Source organism: Leopardus geoffroyi, chromosome C2 (assembly GCF_018350155.1).
Source record: "Leopardus geoffroyi isolate Oge1 chromosome C2, O.geoffroyi_Oge1_pat1.0, whole genome shotgun sequence".
Taxonomy (NCBI): domain Eukaryota; kingdom Metazoa; phylum Chordata; class Mammalia; order Carnivora; family Felidae; genus Leopardus; species Leopardus geoffroyi.
Window position 1 is genome coordinate 48,774,545 of NC_059333.1, and position 12,382 is coordinate 48,786,926.

The 12,382-nt window shown below is 37.1% G+C and overlaps 1 protein-coding gene across 50 annotated transcripts in view; it reads right to left on the minus strand.

The window, feature by feature from the left end:
• Positions 1 to 12,382, minus strand: part of LOC123610790 (ABI family member 3 binding protein) — a 265,188-nt gene that overhangs the window by 192,072 nt on the left and 60,734 nt on the right. For all 50 annotated transcript variants that reach the window (XM_045501843.1, XM_045501842.1, XM_045501847.1 and 47 more), the window contains exon 2: positions 7,516 to 7,695. In XM_045501843.1, the coding sequence (XP_045357799.1) occupies positions 7,516 to 7,695 (180 nt within the window). The remainder of the gene's footprint in view (positions 1 to 7,515; positions 7,696 to 12,382) is intronic.

Consider the following 12,382-nt stretch of genomic DNA (forward strand, 5'->3'; position numbering starts at 1 on the left):
CTAAACATCACTAATCATCAGGGAAATGCAAATCAGAACTATAATGACCCATGACCTCACACCATTCACACTGATCAGCATCAAAAACGCAAGAAATAACAAATGTTGATGAGGATGTGGAGAAAAGGGAACTTTCATGGGTGATGGGTATTAAAGAGTGCACTTATTATGATGAGAACTGGGTGTCATAGGTAATTGATGAATCACTGAACCCTACTCCTGAAACCCATATAGCACTGTTAACTAACTAGAATTTAAATAAAAATTTGAAGGAAAAAAAATGTAAGTTGGTACATCCCCTGTGGAAAATAGTATTGAAATTAAAAATAGAATTTTTTTATTTAGAATTAAATAATTCTAAAACATTAAAAATAGAATTACTATATGATCCAGCAATTCCACTTCTCAGTATTTATCTAAAGAAAATGACAATACTAACTCAAAAAGACTTCTGTATCCCCATGTTCACTGCAGCATTCAACAGCTAAAACATAGAAACAAATTGAAGTGTCCATCAATGGATGGACACCTGCCCACACCCATCCCCACACCCAACCACACAGTGTCTCTCTCTCCACCTCTCACACCCACACAGCGTCCGTCTGTCTGTCTCTCTCTCACACACAAAGAATATTATTCAGTCACTAAAAAAAGAATGAAATTTTGCCATTTGCAACAATGTGGATGGACCTCGAAGGCCTTATGCTAAGCACAGAAAAGTCAAATACAGTACAATCTCATTTATATGTTTAGATATATCTAAAACAAAAACAAAACCAAGCTAATAAATATAGAGAACAGATTGGTGGTTGCTAGGGAGACAAAGTGAGACCAAGTGAATGAAAGGGTCAAAAGGTACAAACTTCCAGTTATAAAATAAACAAGTCATGGGGTCTAATGTTCAGCACAGTGACTATAGTTAATAAGGTACTGCATATTTGAGGGTTGTTGAGAGAACAGATCTTAATTCTCATCACAAAAAAAAATATTTTTGTAACTATGTATGGTAATGGATGTTAACTAGACTTACTGTGATAATTTCCCAATATATACAATATCAAATCATTAGAGTGGACATCTGAAACTAGTATGTCAATTTTCCTAAATTTAAAAAAATCACAAACATGTAGGGGTGTTGATAATAGAAAGGAATATATATATTGTATGCTTAAAATACAATTTATATTATTCTGGATCATCATAATCTTATTCAAATTTTTAAAATCAATTTTCCCCCCATGAAATTAAAAGACAGAAATTTCAGAATAAGAAACTGATGATTAAATTTTGACCTCAATTTGCTGAGATAAAATTACCATCAGTTTAGTGATTGAAATAGTGTCGTGCTTTTTATCTTGATCTCTATTTTACTAGAATGGGTGAAAATTCTTATTACGTTCTTGCTAAAAATTGCTTCACTGGATGAAGACAGACTGGAAAAGTCAAATTTAGTGATGATAAACTCTTCCAGCTGTGTCTGTTCAGGATTCACCTCATTCTCCTTCAGAGGCCACTCCTATAGAATCTAAAAGCACCTGCAGACTCCAGTTGGCAAAGTGCAAACAGGAAATGCCCCTTAACGGTTAAAGGATGATCATGACAACAGCAGACAAGTGTGTGCACTGAAGGTGCAGTGTTATCGTCTTAAAATTTTGCTGTTTCTTTAGTTTCTTAATCTATTTTGGGAGTTGTCCCTTCCAAAAAAAAAAACACATTAATTAAGTATAATAAAGACATGGGTTTGGTTACTTCTATTTAGTTACTGACAGCTTTGTTAGAACAATATACCTCTACAATTTTCCCAACTCTCCCACCCCCCCCCCCAATAAAACAATCAAAAGAGAAAACAGAACCACAGGACTACCACTCTGACCAAGGTTTTCAGCCTAGCACTAAATCTTAGCATGGACCACAACTTTAGTGGTGATTGAGCTCATTTCTTATTAGCAGTTGAAACAAACAAAGCTCAGAAAGGTTAAATTATCCAAGACCACTCACCATATTATGAAAGCAACTGACAAAACTTATAAAACATACTACTCTGTACTAGGGTTTATATTAGCAGCCTTATATGACCTATTCATAATCTTCACAACATTCCTGAAAGGTTTTTCTGTATTTTATATAAAAGAAATGAACTGAGAGAATGACTTACCAGAACTACTCCACAGTAAGTGGTTGTCCTGAATTTGAGTCCAGGTCTGTCTGACTCAAAAGTACATGCATAACCTTACCCCACGTCACACTGGTTCTCTGGGTAGACGTGTATCTTCCCTAGAAAGCACATGTCAGCCTTCTGCGCCAAGGTCTTTGCAGTGCAGACCATCTTCGGAGCAGTTAGCACTGTATGCTCCCCTAACTAACCCAGAAACCACTCTAAGGAGCAAGGAACAAGATGGCGATGAGGGAGAGAGACTGAAAAACCCCTGACTACTGGAGAGAAGCACGCCCTATAAGAGCAGTGAATGGAAGAGTTAGCAGCTGTGAGAACAGGACAGGGAATTTGCCCTCTTAAATCCCTTTGAGTCCCAACACCTGGTTGGAAGACAGATGCTTTAGTCAGAATTTGTGGTAGTGATAACTATATGATTTATTTTCAATTCAAGCTTTTTTTGCACTAAGGGTACTGAAATAACTCCTTAACGTGCACTACCTAAGTGATAGGATACAACGCTTTCCTTCCCAGGTGATATTGATTATAGTTGTAGATGTCAGGAAAACATCAGAAAGTGTGAGTCTATAAAGATTTGATATCAAAAACTTCTCATATTTTACTTTATTGGATGTTTGTAAAATTACCAACAGCTGAGCACTAAAAGTGACAAAGCAATGCCTGGATGTGGAAACCAGAAATGAGAACTTTTATGAGATGGGTTTAAGAAAAAAAAGGATATAGGAACCTAGATCTTCTAAATGTGAATCATGTTTTATCACATCATTGCAGCACTCTCATGGCCATTAATATGTATGAATAGTCCCCTGGCAAAATACTACCTTTTTTTTTTCATGGCTCCAATTAATATACTAAAATCTTAGAAGATTTTGATGAAATAAATTTTTCTGCAGAAGTTCTATATGAATAAATAGCAAAGGGGAATGTTTTGTTTTTTAGTTTTACACTTAAGACCAGTATGTAACTTCTGAAAATGCCTCTTTCGATAAGAGAGACCACTATTAAAATAAATATAGAAATACTTGTAAATGATTATTTAGTAAGAGAGTTTTAGTCCACAGGTCACTAAATGCTAACTTGAGTATTTCTGAATGATCAACAGCTTCTCATTTCCATGGCGGACTCTTTTCAACATATCAAACAAATGAAACATGTCACAATGTGGCACTTAACATTATTTGGAAAATGAAAATAAGTTAATCTGTTTTCATGTAGATCAACGCAACTGACAAAGGCTACTATCTCATTACAGAAGAAAGTAAGAGGAGAGGCTGTAAGTTACGCTCTTTTCACAAAGCAATAATGCTTTGCTCTTGTACAGCAGCTTGCACTCAAGGGATTTCAACTCATCACTTTACACTCTTGAATTCACTAATGCACCCACATCACATCTGTGGAAAATAGATTTTATTGCTATTCTACAGATGAACAGGATTGAGAATGATCATACAATAAACTGGTGGCACAAATAAGAGAGACACAAATATCAAACATGGCAGTTTGCGGCAGGCAGAATCAAGTTCCCTCAAAGTCTGCCCAAATCCTAATCCCCAGAACCTGTAAATAGGTTACATGACAAAGGAGAATTAAGGTTACAGATATAAATAAGGTTGCTAATGAGCTGATCTTAAAATAGGGAAAGCATCCTGGGTTATCCAGCTGGGCTCAATATAATCACAAGGATCTTTTAAAGTGGAAGAGGGAGGCAGAAGATGAATTCAGAGCGTTGTGGAATAAGAAGCAGTTGACTCACTTTTGTTGTTGGAAGGTGGAAGGGGAATGCGGAAGCCTCTAGGAGCTGCAGAACGCAAGGAAACAGTTCTTCCCTCAGAGCCTCTGGAAGACTTTTCACCCCCGCCCACACCTTTATTTCACCCCAGAGAGAGAGTGCCACGTTGGGTTTCTGACCCACAGAACTGTAAGATAATATGTCTGTGATGTTTTAAGTCACCAAACTTATGGTAATTTGTTATAGCAGCAATAAAAAACTAATAGCTGCTTCATCAATTAGGAGCAATTAACATAAATTCAATCATTAGGAAAGACGATTAAGTAATAAACTTACGCAACCACAGAATAACATGTAACTTGGAAATGCAAGTTCATTTTGAAGTAATCAAAGCAGAAGCACACAGATCCTTTGGCAGAAAGAAAGATGGAAAGGGAAAGAAGAGGAACTTTTTTTCTCTTCCACTAGAATACTAGAAGGAAAGGAAATTATAAAAAGAACACATTTATCTAAAGGATGAGGTAAAAGTTTTAAAAGGGCTACATGGAATAGCCTTCCAGGAGATGTTTTGGAATCTTTGTCCCTAGAGATCTTTAAGATACACAGTGATATATTTTATCTACCCGAGATGGCTTAGAAATATACTTGCCTGATGACAAGGGCCTAAATCAGACTAACTCTCCTGGCCTCCTCCAGGCTAAATATTCTACACAGAACTTGAGTCTATTCAATCCAGGGCCACAATCATTACTGCCTATGTATTCAATGTAAATCATTCTGCTATGAATAACCAAAGAATAACATAAACCCTGACTTCAAGAAATTCACAGTTCAATAGTGAACCAAGGTAAACAGCCAACCATAAGCAAACTAGCTAATGAGAAGGATCATAAGGGTGGGATAAGGGATATACTGATTAAACCTCATTAAATATATAACAGTTGGGGCTTCTGGGTGGCTCAGTCAGTTAAACGTTTGCCTTCGGCTCAGGTCTGATCTCACACATCCATTGGGCTCTCTGCTGTCAGTACAGAGCTCGCTTCAGATCCTCTGTCGCCCTCTCTCCCTGCCCCTCTCTGCCCTGCTTGGTGGCGGCGCTCTCTCTGTCTCTCTCCCTCTCAAAAATAAACTTTAAAAATATAAAAATATGAAATCAATACACTGTTAGTTATCATAAAACAATATTATAGGTCACAACTGGAGATTATCAGAGCACCAATTTATTACAATGAGAATTTATCCTGCCCTTCCTAAAAATAGTATATTAGGAAAATTTTAAAAATAAAAAAATTCTTTATTGTAGAATTTAAGCTAAAAAAAATGAAGAAAGAATAACTGAATTAGGTTATATCTAGAATGTATCTAGAATGTAAAATTGCCATTTTATAAGCTCCGTACGAAATAATGGAGCTGGGCAATAATCATCAATCGATGTGAGAACTATTAAGTGAAAATTTGATGGTGAATTTTATAATGGAGGGATCAGACTGAGACCACCCAGGCACACCAGTCTTAACATCACTAAGCGTGATGCCAGCCATTTATGTACCTCTTTTCGTGAGGTTTAGGAAATACTCAGTGCCATCTATAAAGTTTTATTTCCCCAGACAAGCTGAATCTAAATTTAACGCAGCTTCCAAATCTGCATATTTTTTCACGGGAAATGTAGGACATAGAGAAACCAGTTAAAAATTACAGAATGGAAGCAACCAGTTAAATGCAGAATGTGGACCAGGATGAAGGAGGCAAGTACTCCAGCAAATCAATAACACTTAAAAAGGGAGTAGAGAAAGGGTGAAAGAGACTTAGGAGACATAATAACCAAATGTAACAAGTATACCTTGTTTGGATCCTCATTCAAAAAGGAAACCACTCTAAGAAGGCATTTTTAAGACCACCAGAGAAATTTAAATATGGACTAGGCAGCAAATGATTTTGTAAAATTATTATTGTAATGTGATAAAGACATGGCATTACTAAAAATATTTCCTATCTGTTAGAGATGCATACTGGAGTGTTCACAGTTTTAAAAATATGGCATCCAGGTATGCTTTAAAATCTAATTTAAAAAAATGGTGTACATGAAGAATACATAGAACACGAGAGCAAAACAGTGATATGTATTCAAGTTACATAATGAAACATGAGGGTCATTATATTTGCCCTCCTTACATGTTTGAACTTTCCATAATAAAAAATTCCAAAGGATGACAACAACAGTAAATAAATAAAAGTATATTTTGTCCTTTTGATTATCCCTCATCACTGAGCTACTGAAAGCTTGGTATATTTATAATAGAAAATTTTCTTTACTTTTCTGCACATATTTTTCATTAGCAACCTGACTTCTATCTTTTTAAGATTGAAAGTCTTTCACCTCTTATGAAAAGGAACTTTTCAACTGACCAAATTCTCAATCTACAGAACAAAGGGGAAAAACTATCATAAATAAAGCATTACTTCCAATACTTAATAAATAAAGGGTCAGGAGACCTGCTTCCGTTTGTGCCGAGAGTGAGTATACAGCTTCCAGGCACCTTTTGTAGTAAAGAGGGAATGTGGTGAGGGAATATTTGCAAAACTTCAAATTCCTTATGGTTTGTATGATCCAAGGTTAGTGCTGTAACATTTGTCAAAAGTGCGTAATTCTCAATTTTTTTTTTTTTTTTTGGCAACAAAGTGTAATGTGTTTGCTTTAAAACAATTATCTTAGGTAAAATCTAGTCTAGACATTTCATTAATAATGTTACTCTCCTGTCTGATTGTAAAGTACAACAGACTTCTCTGTGAAGAACGAACAAAAATATTTATGCAACGTTCCTCGAGTATATGCATGAATGCCAGATCTGATGTACGATAGTTCAAATACATGGTTAAACATGGGAACTTCATGCAAAAGCTCTTTAGCAATAATCCTAGCAGTGGAGCAAAATACAAATCTCATCTGAGACTGTTCAGAAAGCCTTTGAAGGCATTCATGATAGATAATCCCCTTCTTAAAAATTTTATCTTTAAAAAGGTTTTATGTGCAAATAATTTTTCTGAATAAGGCTTAAAGATGCTTACATCCTCAAATTACATTTTAATGGGATTAAAAACATTTTCAAAGAAATGTAACATTTTATAATCCATGTAAAAGCTTTTAATCTTTTTGTCTGAAATATGCTATAATTTTTAAAAAATGTAATATATTTTCTTTTCCTTTTTAAGGGTAGCTTCTCATGAAGACATGCCCAGAAAGCTCTAGTTTCTATTTTCCACCAGAAGAATGTAAAGATAAAACAGAAAGAAAAATTGATCCAAACAGGCTAAAACGAGGCATTTTAGCTCATTTTTTTTCCTATGCAATTTAAGTTCTATGGTCAGGGATTGTCGGTATAGTGACAATGAAGCTGATTATTTCCACAGTACACGCAGAGTACGCATTCCATATTTTCTCATGTAAAGAACTGTGCTGTATCCATTACAACAATTATGAAGATAATTTGTAATTTTGGCATTTGGTTTGGCTGAGAATGGAAGAAAGGATGCCTGCCTTCAAGATTTCTATTTCGTGTTGTGCCCATTACCTGCGACCTGTCTTCTTCCCGTGCCTGAAACCCACACATCTTACCGACCACGGCCTCCGTGTGTTTCCCTTCTGCTGGAAGAGGGAAGTACTGGTTTGGTGACAAGTTGCTGCCATATCCCAGGAGAAAACCTTCCAGTTTTACATTTGGATTTGGACGTAGGAACTTCAAGAGGATGGAGTCACTCGTGGTATTGATGTGGACTTTCAGGTTTGGCCTTTTACCTAAAGATGGCAACAAAAAAGTACCAGGCTATTATTTCACTGATGTAGCAACCCAGAGCAAATTTGGAGCAAAGGTTAGTTGTTACAGGCATTGTCGCTAGAAAGCACGCGGTCTACGTAGCTAACCAATATTCTGACACACCCACCTAACCGGCTAAAACATGGGTAATTTTGAGATCCCCAAACCCAAACTAAATAACGTATAAAGCAGTCTAGAACACAAAGGAAAATCTTAGGGCTTAATATTTAGTAGTTTATTATTGAGCAGGTAGATGGTATTTAAGGCTATTTTGGTTATCCACAATTAGTCAAAACCTTCATTTTATACATACTGTCGGAATGGGCAAAGGATCTGAAATGTCTAATTAGTAATTTTAGCTACTGCGCTTTGAAAATACCCAGCCTCATCAATGCTGCCCTCCAGCTGTATTCCTGCAAAATTCAGTGATTAATAGAGATGGAAACAAAGGGACAGGAGTGAGGGCCGGGAGACAGCTTAAGGGTACCTGAGATGGGAGGATAGGGAGTTCTGAAAGAAGAGACAGGTGAAGGAGAAAACCTTTAGTTCTATTTGGAACCGGTAGGGTCAGTGAGACAACTGCATGGAGATGCTCTGCAGGAAGTTGAATATTCAAGTGTGATGCTCAGGAAAAGAACACAGATCCACCTGGATGTTGTCAGTTTCTAAATAATCATTTGATGAACTTTCCCAGAGAGATTGTGCAGACTGAGGAGAAAAATCTTAATTATATTTTCAAGGCTTTTTTTTTTTTTCCTTTTTAACTGTGTAGGCAATAGTGGCAGATCATCACACTAACCAGAGGTCTTGACTAAGCCGTGAGTAAACGACATGGTGTTTTGTCTTTGGGGCCAGAAGGAGCCTCGTTCAAATCCCAGTTCTGCAACTTAGTTATTGATGTATCCTCTGGCCACTCCCTGAAAGTACTTGACCCTGAATTTCCTGATTTGAAAATTATGGATCATGGATAACAATGTCCACTTTGACGGGTTGTTTACAAAGATTAGTGAAAACGGCATTATCTTTTTTTTTTTAATGTTTCATTTATTTATTGAGTGAGAGGGTGTACACATGAATAAGGGGCAGAGAGAGAAGGAGAGACAGAGAATCCCAGGCAGGCTCTGCACTGTCAGTGCAAAGCCTGATGAGGGGCTCATCCCATGAACTGTGAGATCATGACTTGAGCCAAAATCAAGAATCATATTCTCAGCCAACTGAGCCACCCAGGCGTCCTGCAAATGGCACTATCTTAAGCTGGCACATAGTAATTGCTCAATAATCTGTTACTTAAATTTTTTTTTAATGTTTATTTATTTTTGAGACCGAGAGACACAGAGCATGAATGGGGGAGGGTCAGAGAGAGGGAGACACAGAATCTGAAACAGGCTCCAGGCTCTGAGCTATCAGCACAGAGCCCGACGCGGGGCTCGAACTCACGGACAGTGAGATCACGACCTGAGCCGAAGTCAGACGCTTAACCGACTGAGCCACCCAGGCGCCCCAATAATCTGTTACTTAATGAAGGCCATAGATAACCTTTTAGCCAAAGTTCAGAAATCCAAAACACTTTGTAAGGTTTTTTGTAGATTTAGGTTAAACTTATTTGGTAACAAAACCCAATCTGAACCATAATGAGGCCACTGAGTCTTTCTTTCTTAAATCTTACTGACTAGTCTGCGTGACTATTCACATGTTTAATTGTAGGAAAGGTAGTATGTTTAATTAAGGGGTGCTGGCCAAGCCCTGCTGAAGAGGTTACTTAATATCTGGTCTAGATAACCTAGTACATTGCTAAAATCCAAAGATTTTCTGAATTCTAAAACATATCTGGCCCCAAGGGTTTTAAGATAAGAGAGTGTGGACCTCAATTATTTTCTTTCTTTATTCCATAGAGATTTCTTTTTTTTTCCCCAAAATATTTTGCCCACGGGAAAGATTGCATTTATTAATTTAGTAATCCACATTCTATTTCTCACAAATCAAAGATTTATATTGCATTAACACCAGTCAGCACCTCTGAACAGCATGGGCTTCCCAAAGTCATTACACTAAATTTATACTATCCCAGTCAAAATCAGCCTGGAATGCCTCAATATAGCTACATAAAAGGATTCCAATAGGCCTTTGAAAAAATAAAGACAGCCCCTTCTTGGATACCAGGTTGTGGGAACCACTCTCTGACCTCACCAGCCAGTACCACTATTTTTACATATGTACATAGAACTTTGTACTTCCTAAGAATTTGATAAAATTTCTATAAACTTCTAGAATCTCAAATTGCTATTCCTATACTTGTGGCAAAATTGAAACCCGGAGATACTGGGTGGCTTATCTCAAGTCCAAGGAAGACTCATCTAGTCTAGCTCATCTTGTGCAATTCTCTCGTAGCACAAACAACTAAATTGAGGGCAGCCACTCCTCTGTCACTTGGCAAGTTAAGTGCAGGGTCAAAACTGGATCTCAGTTCTCACTAAGTGGCACTTCCTGCTCTGTTGCCATTGAGAACTTCATCATTACCCAATAGAGTAAGGGGTGACCCCAACACCCAGACCATGACACTCAAGTTGATGCTAACCGCTGATGTTTTGTCCTAACTTCATTAGATTTTGATAAGGGGGTTTATACTTTAGCTATAACATAGATTTTGTCCAAGCCAAATTTTCCCTTTTTAGTTATGTGCCTAGATCCATCCTGCTCAATGGAATGGAACAAATATCAGTCAAGGACATATACTACTACCTTAGAAGGTTATCAGGTCCCACAGCAAATCAAAACCCACTGGCCTATTTCCAACCCCTTGTTGGGAAGCAAAGAAGAAGGAATCTCACTGTACTTAGGCTGCATTCATGTTTGACTAAGGGCCAAGATTCACAGCATCATCACATCAGACCTTTGCTCATACATTTTGGCCTGATGGGCCTCTTCCACTTGGAAAGTGGAAAGGATGGCTGCACCAAGTGAGGAAAAAGAAGGCTGTAAACAGAATTACCAACTGACAAGGTGGAATTATTCTCATTTCCTCTGCACAGGAATTTTCATGACTCCAGTCTTTCTCCCTTTTGCAAATATGCCAGCAAATATATCAACATCATGTAACTCTTTGAACGAATTGGCATTTAGCTGACCAACTTTTTCCAAAATTCTAATTCACCCTACTCTCTGGAGCTAAATTTTTAAAAGTCCTGAAAAAGAAAGAGAGATGCACACAGACAAATCTGACCTCAAAGCAGCATCACAAACATGGTATTTTGAGACGATCATCTCAGTTCCTTCTTTGGAACTAAGAATTCAAGTCCCTTATAATTACCCTGGCACACATTACTGCTTCCTTTGTTACTTTTCAACCTATCTTACTTCTGTTTGGCCAGTATAATCTTCTCACATTCTGCAATGCACCTTCACCTATGCTCACATTGTCACGCAGTATGGATTCCCTCTATCTTTGGTTTGTCTTCCTTACATGCCTTCGCTCATTGAGTTACTACACCATTGGTCTTTTCAGTGCTCAGCAAAGAGTTTAACCTTTTTTGCCCTTTCAATCTGATTAATTTTGTCAAGCTTTGCTTCAAATGAATGTTTGGACTAGTATTCAATTTTATACTACTGGACAATATCCCCCAATATTTTAGGGTATATCTCCATGCATCCTATAATAATTTTTAACCTTTGATAAATTAGGCGTCATTCTGAGTAACTCTAATTAAATGCTTTGGAACACAGTCCTGTGGTGACAGTTATCTTTCAATGTTTGTATGAAAACCTCTGGTGAATGACATAAGGTAGAGTTAACAGAAAAATAATAGAACATGATATAAGCTTAACTAGGAAAACATTTATAAGTAAAATGGCATATATATTGCCCAGAAAAGTCCAGGAGTACAGAGAAGTAAGAGTCTTGGAAGAACATTTTATTGTATCTTACACGAGAAATAAAGCCTCTGCCAATGAAGAGTGAGACAAAATAAAGAATGTGAACATTCCAGGAAAACAACACCAGTATGGTTGAGAAAAAAGATTGCATATTGGTAAAGTAGAACCTTGGATCTAGAACAGTTGTTTCTAATCCTCTTTTTGCAACACCCAAGAGTATCTCCAAATAGTTCAAAAGGGTGTTGTGAAATACTAAAAGAAAAAAAAAAGTCTTTCAAAATAAAATTAGAATTAATCCTCTTTTAATTTTTAAAAGTAAATACATGCCCTGTGGCATTAAAATCAGTTAGGAGGTACTGAGATAAGAACACCAGACAAAAGGTGGAGCACTGTAAGCTCAGAGAACTCTCTGGATCAACCGGAGGTTGCTTTGCTATAGGCACAGGTACTGAGCAGGCATTTAGTGTTGACCCCAGAGTTCTGCGTGGCTGTGGTCAGTTTCAGCTTTGTCAAGAAACATAGCCCAAACACATGGTACTTAGCTAAACTATTATAAACATCCAGACACAGTTCAGTGAGAAAGGAGTTACCATTCCAACCCATTCAACAGGATATATTCTTTTATGTCTAGGCTATCTTAAGGTTATCCTATACTTTCTAAAATATTTCAGAATGTGGCCTAAAGTTTGATACGTAGTTAGCCAAGTTGATTAAATCACCTTAAGAGAAAATTGATACTAAAGTTCTCTTTTTAAAGTAAAAATTATTGGGGCGCCTGGGTGGCGCAGTCGGTTAAGC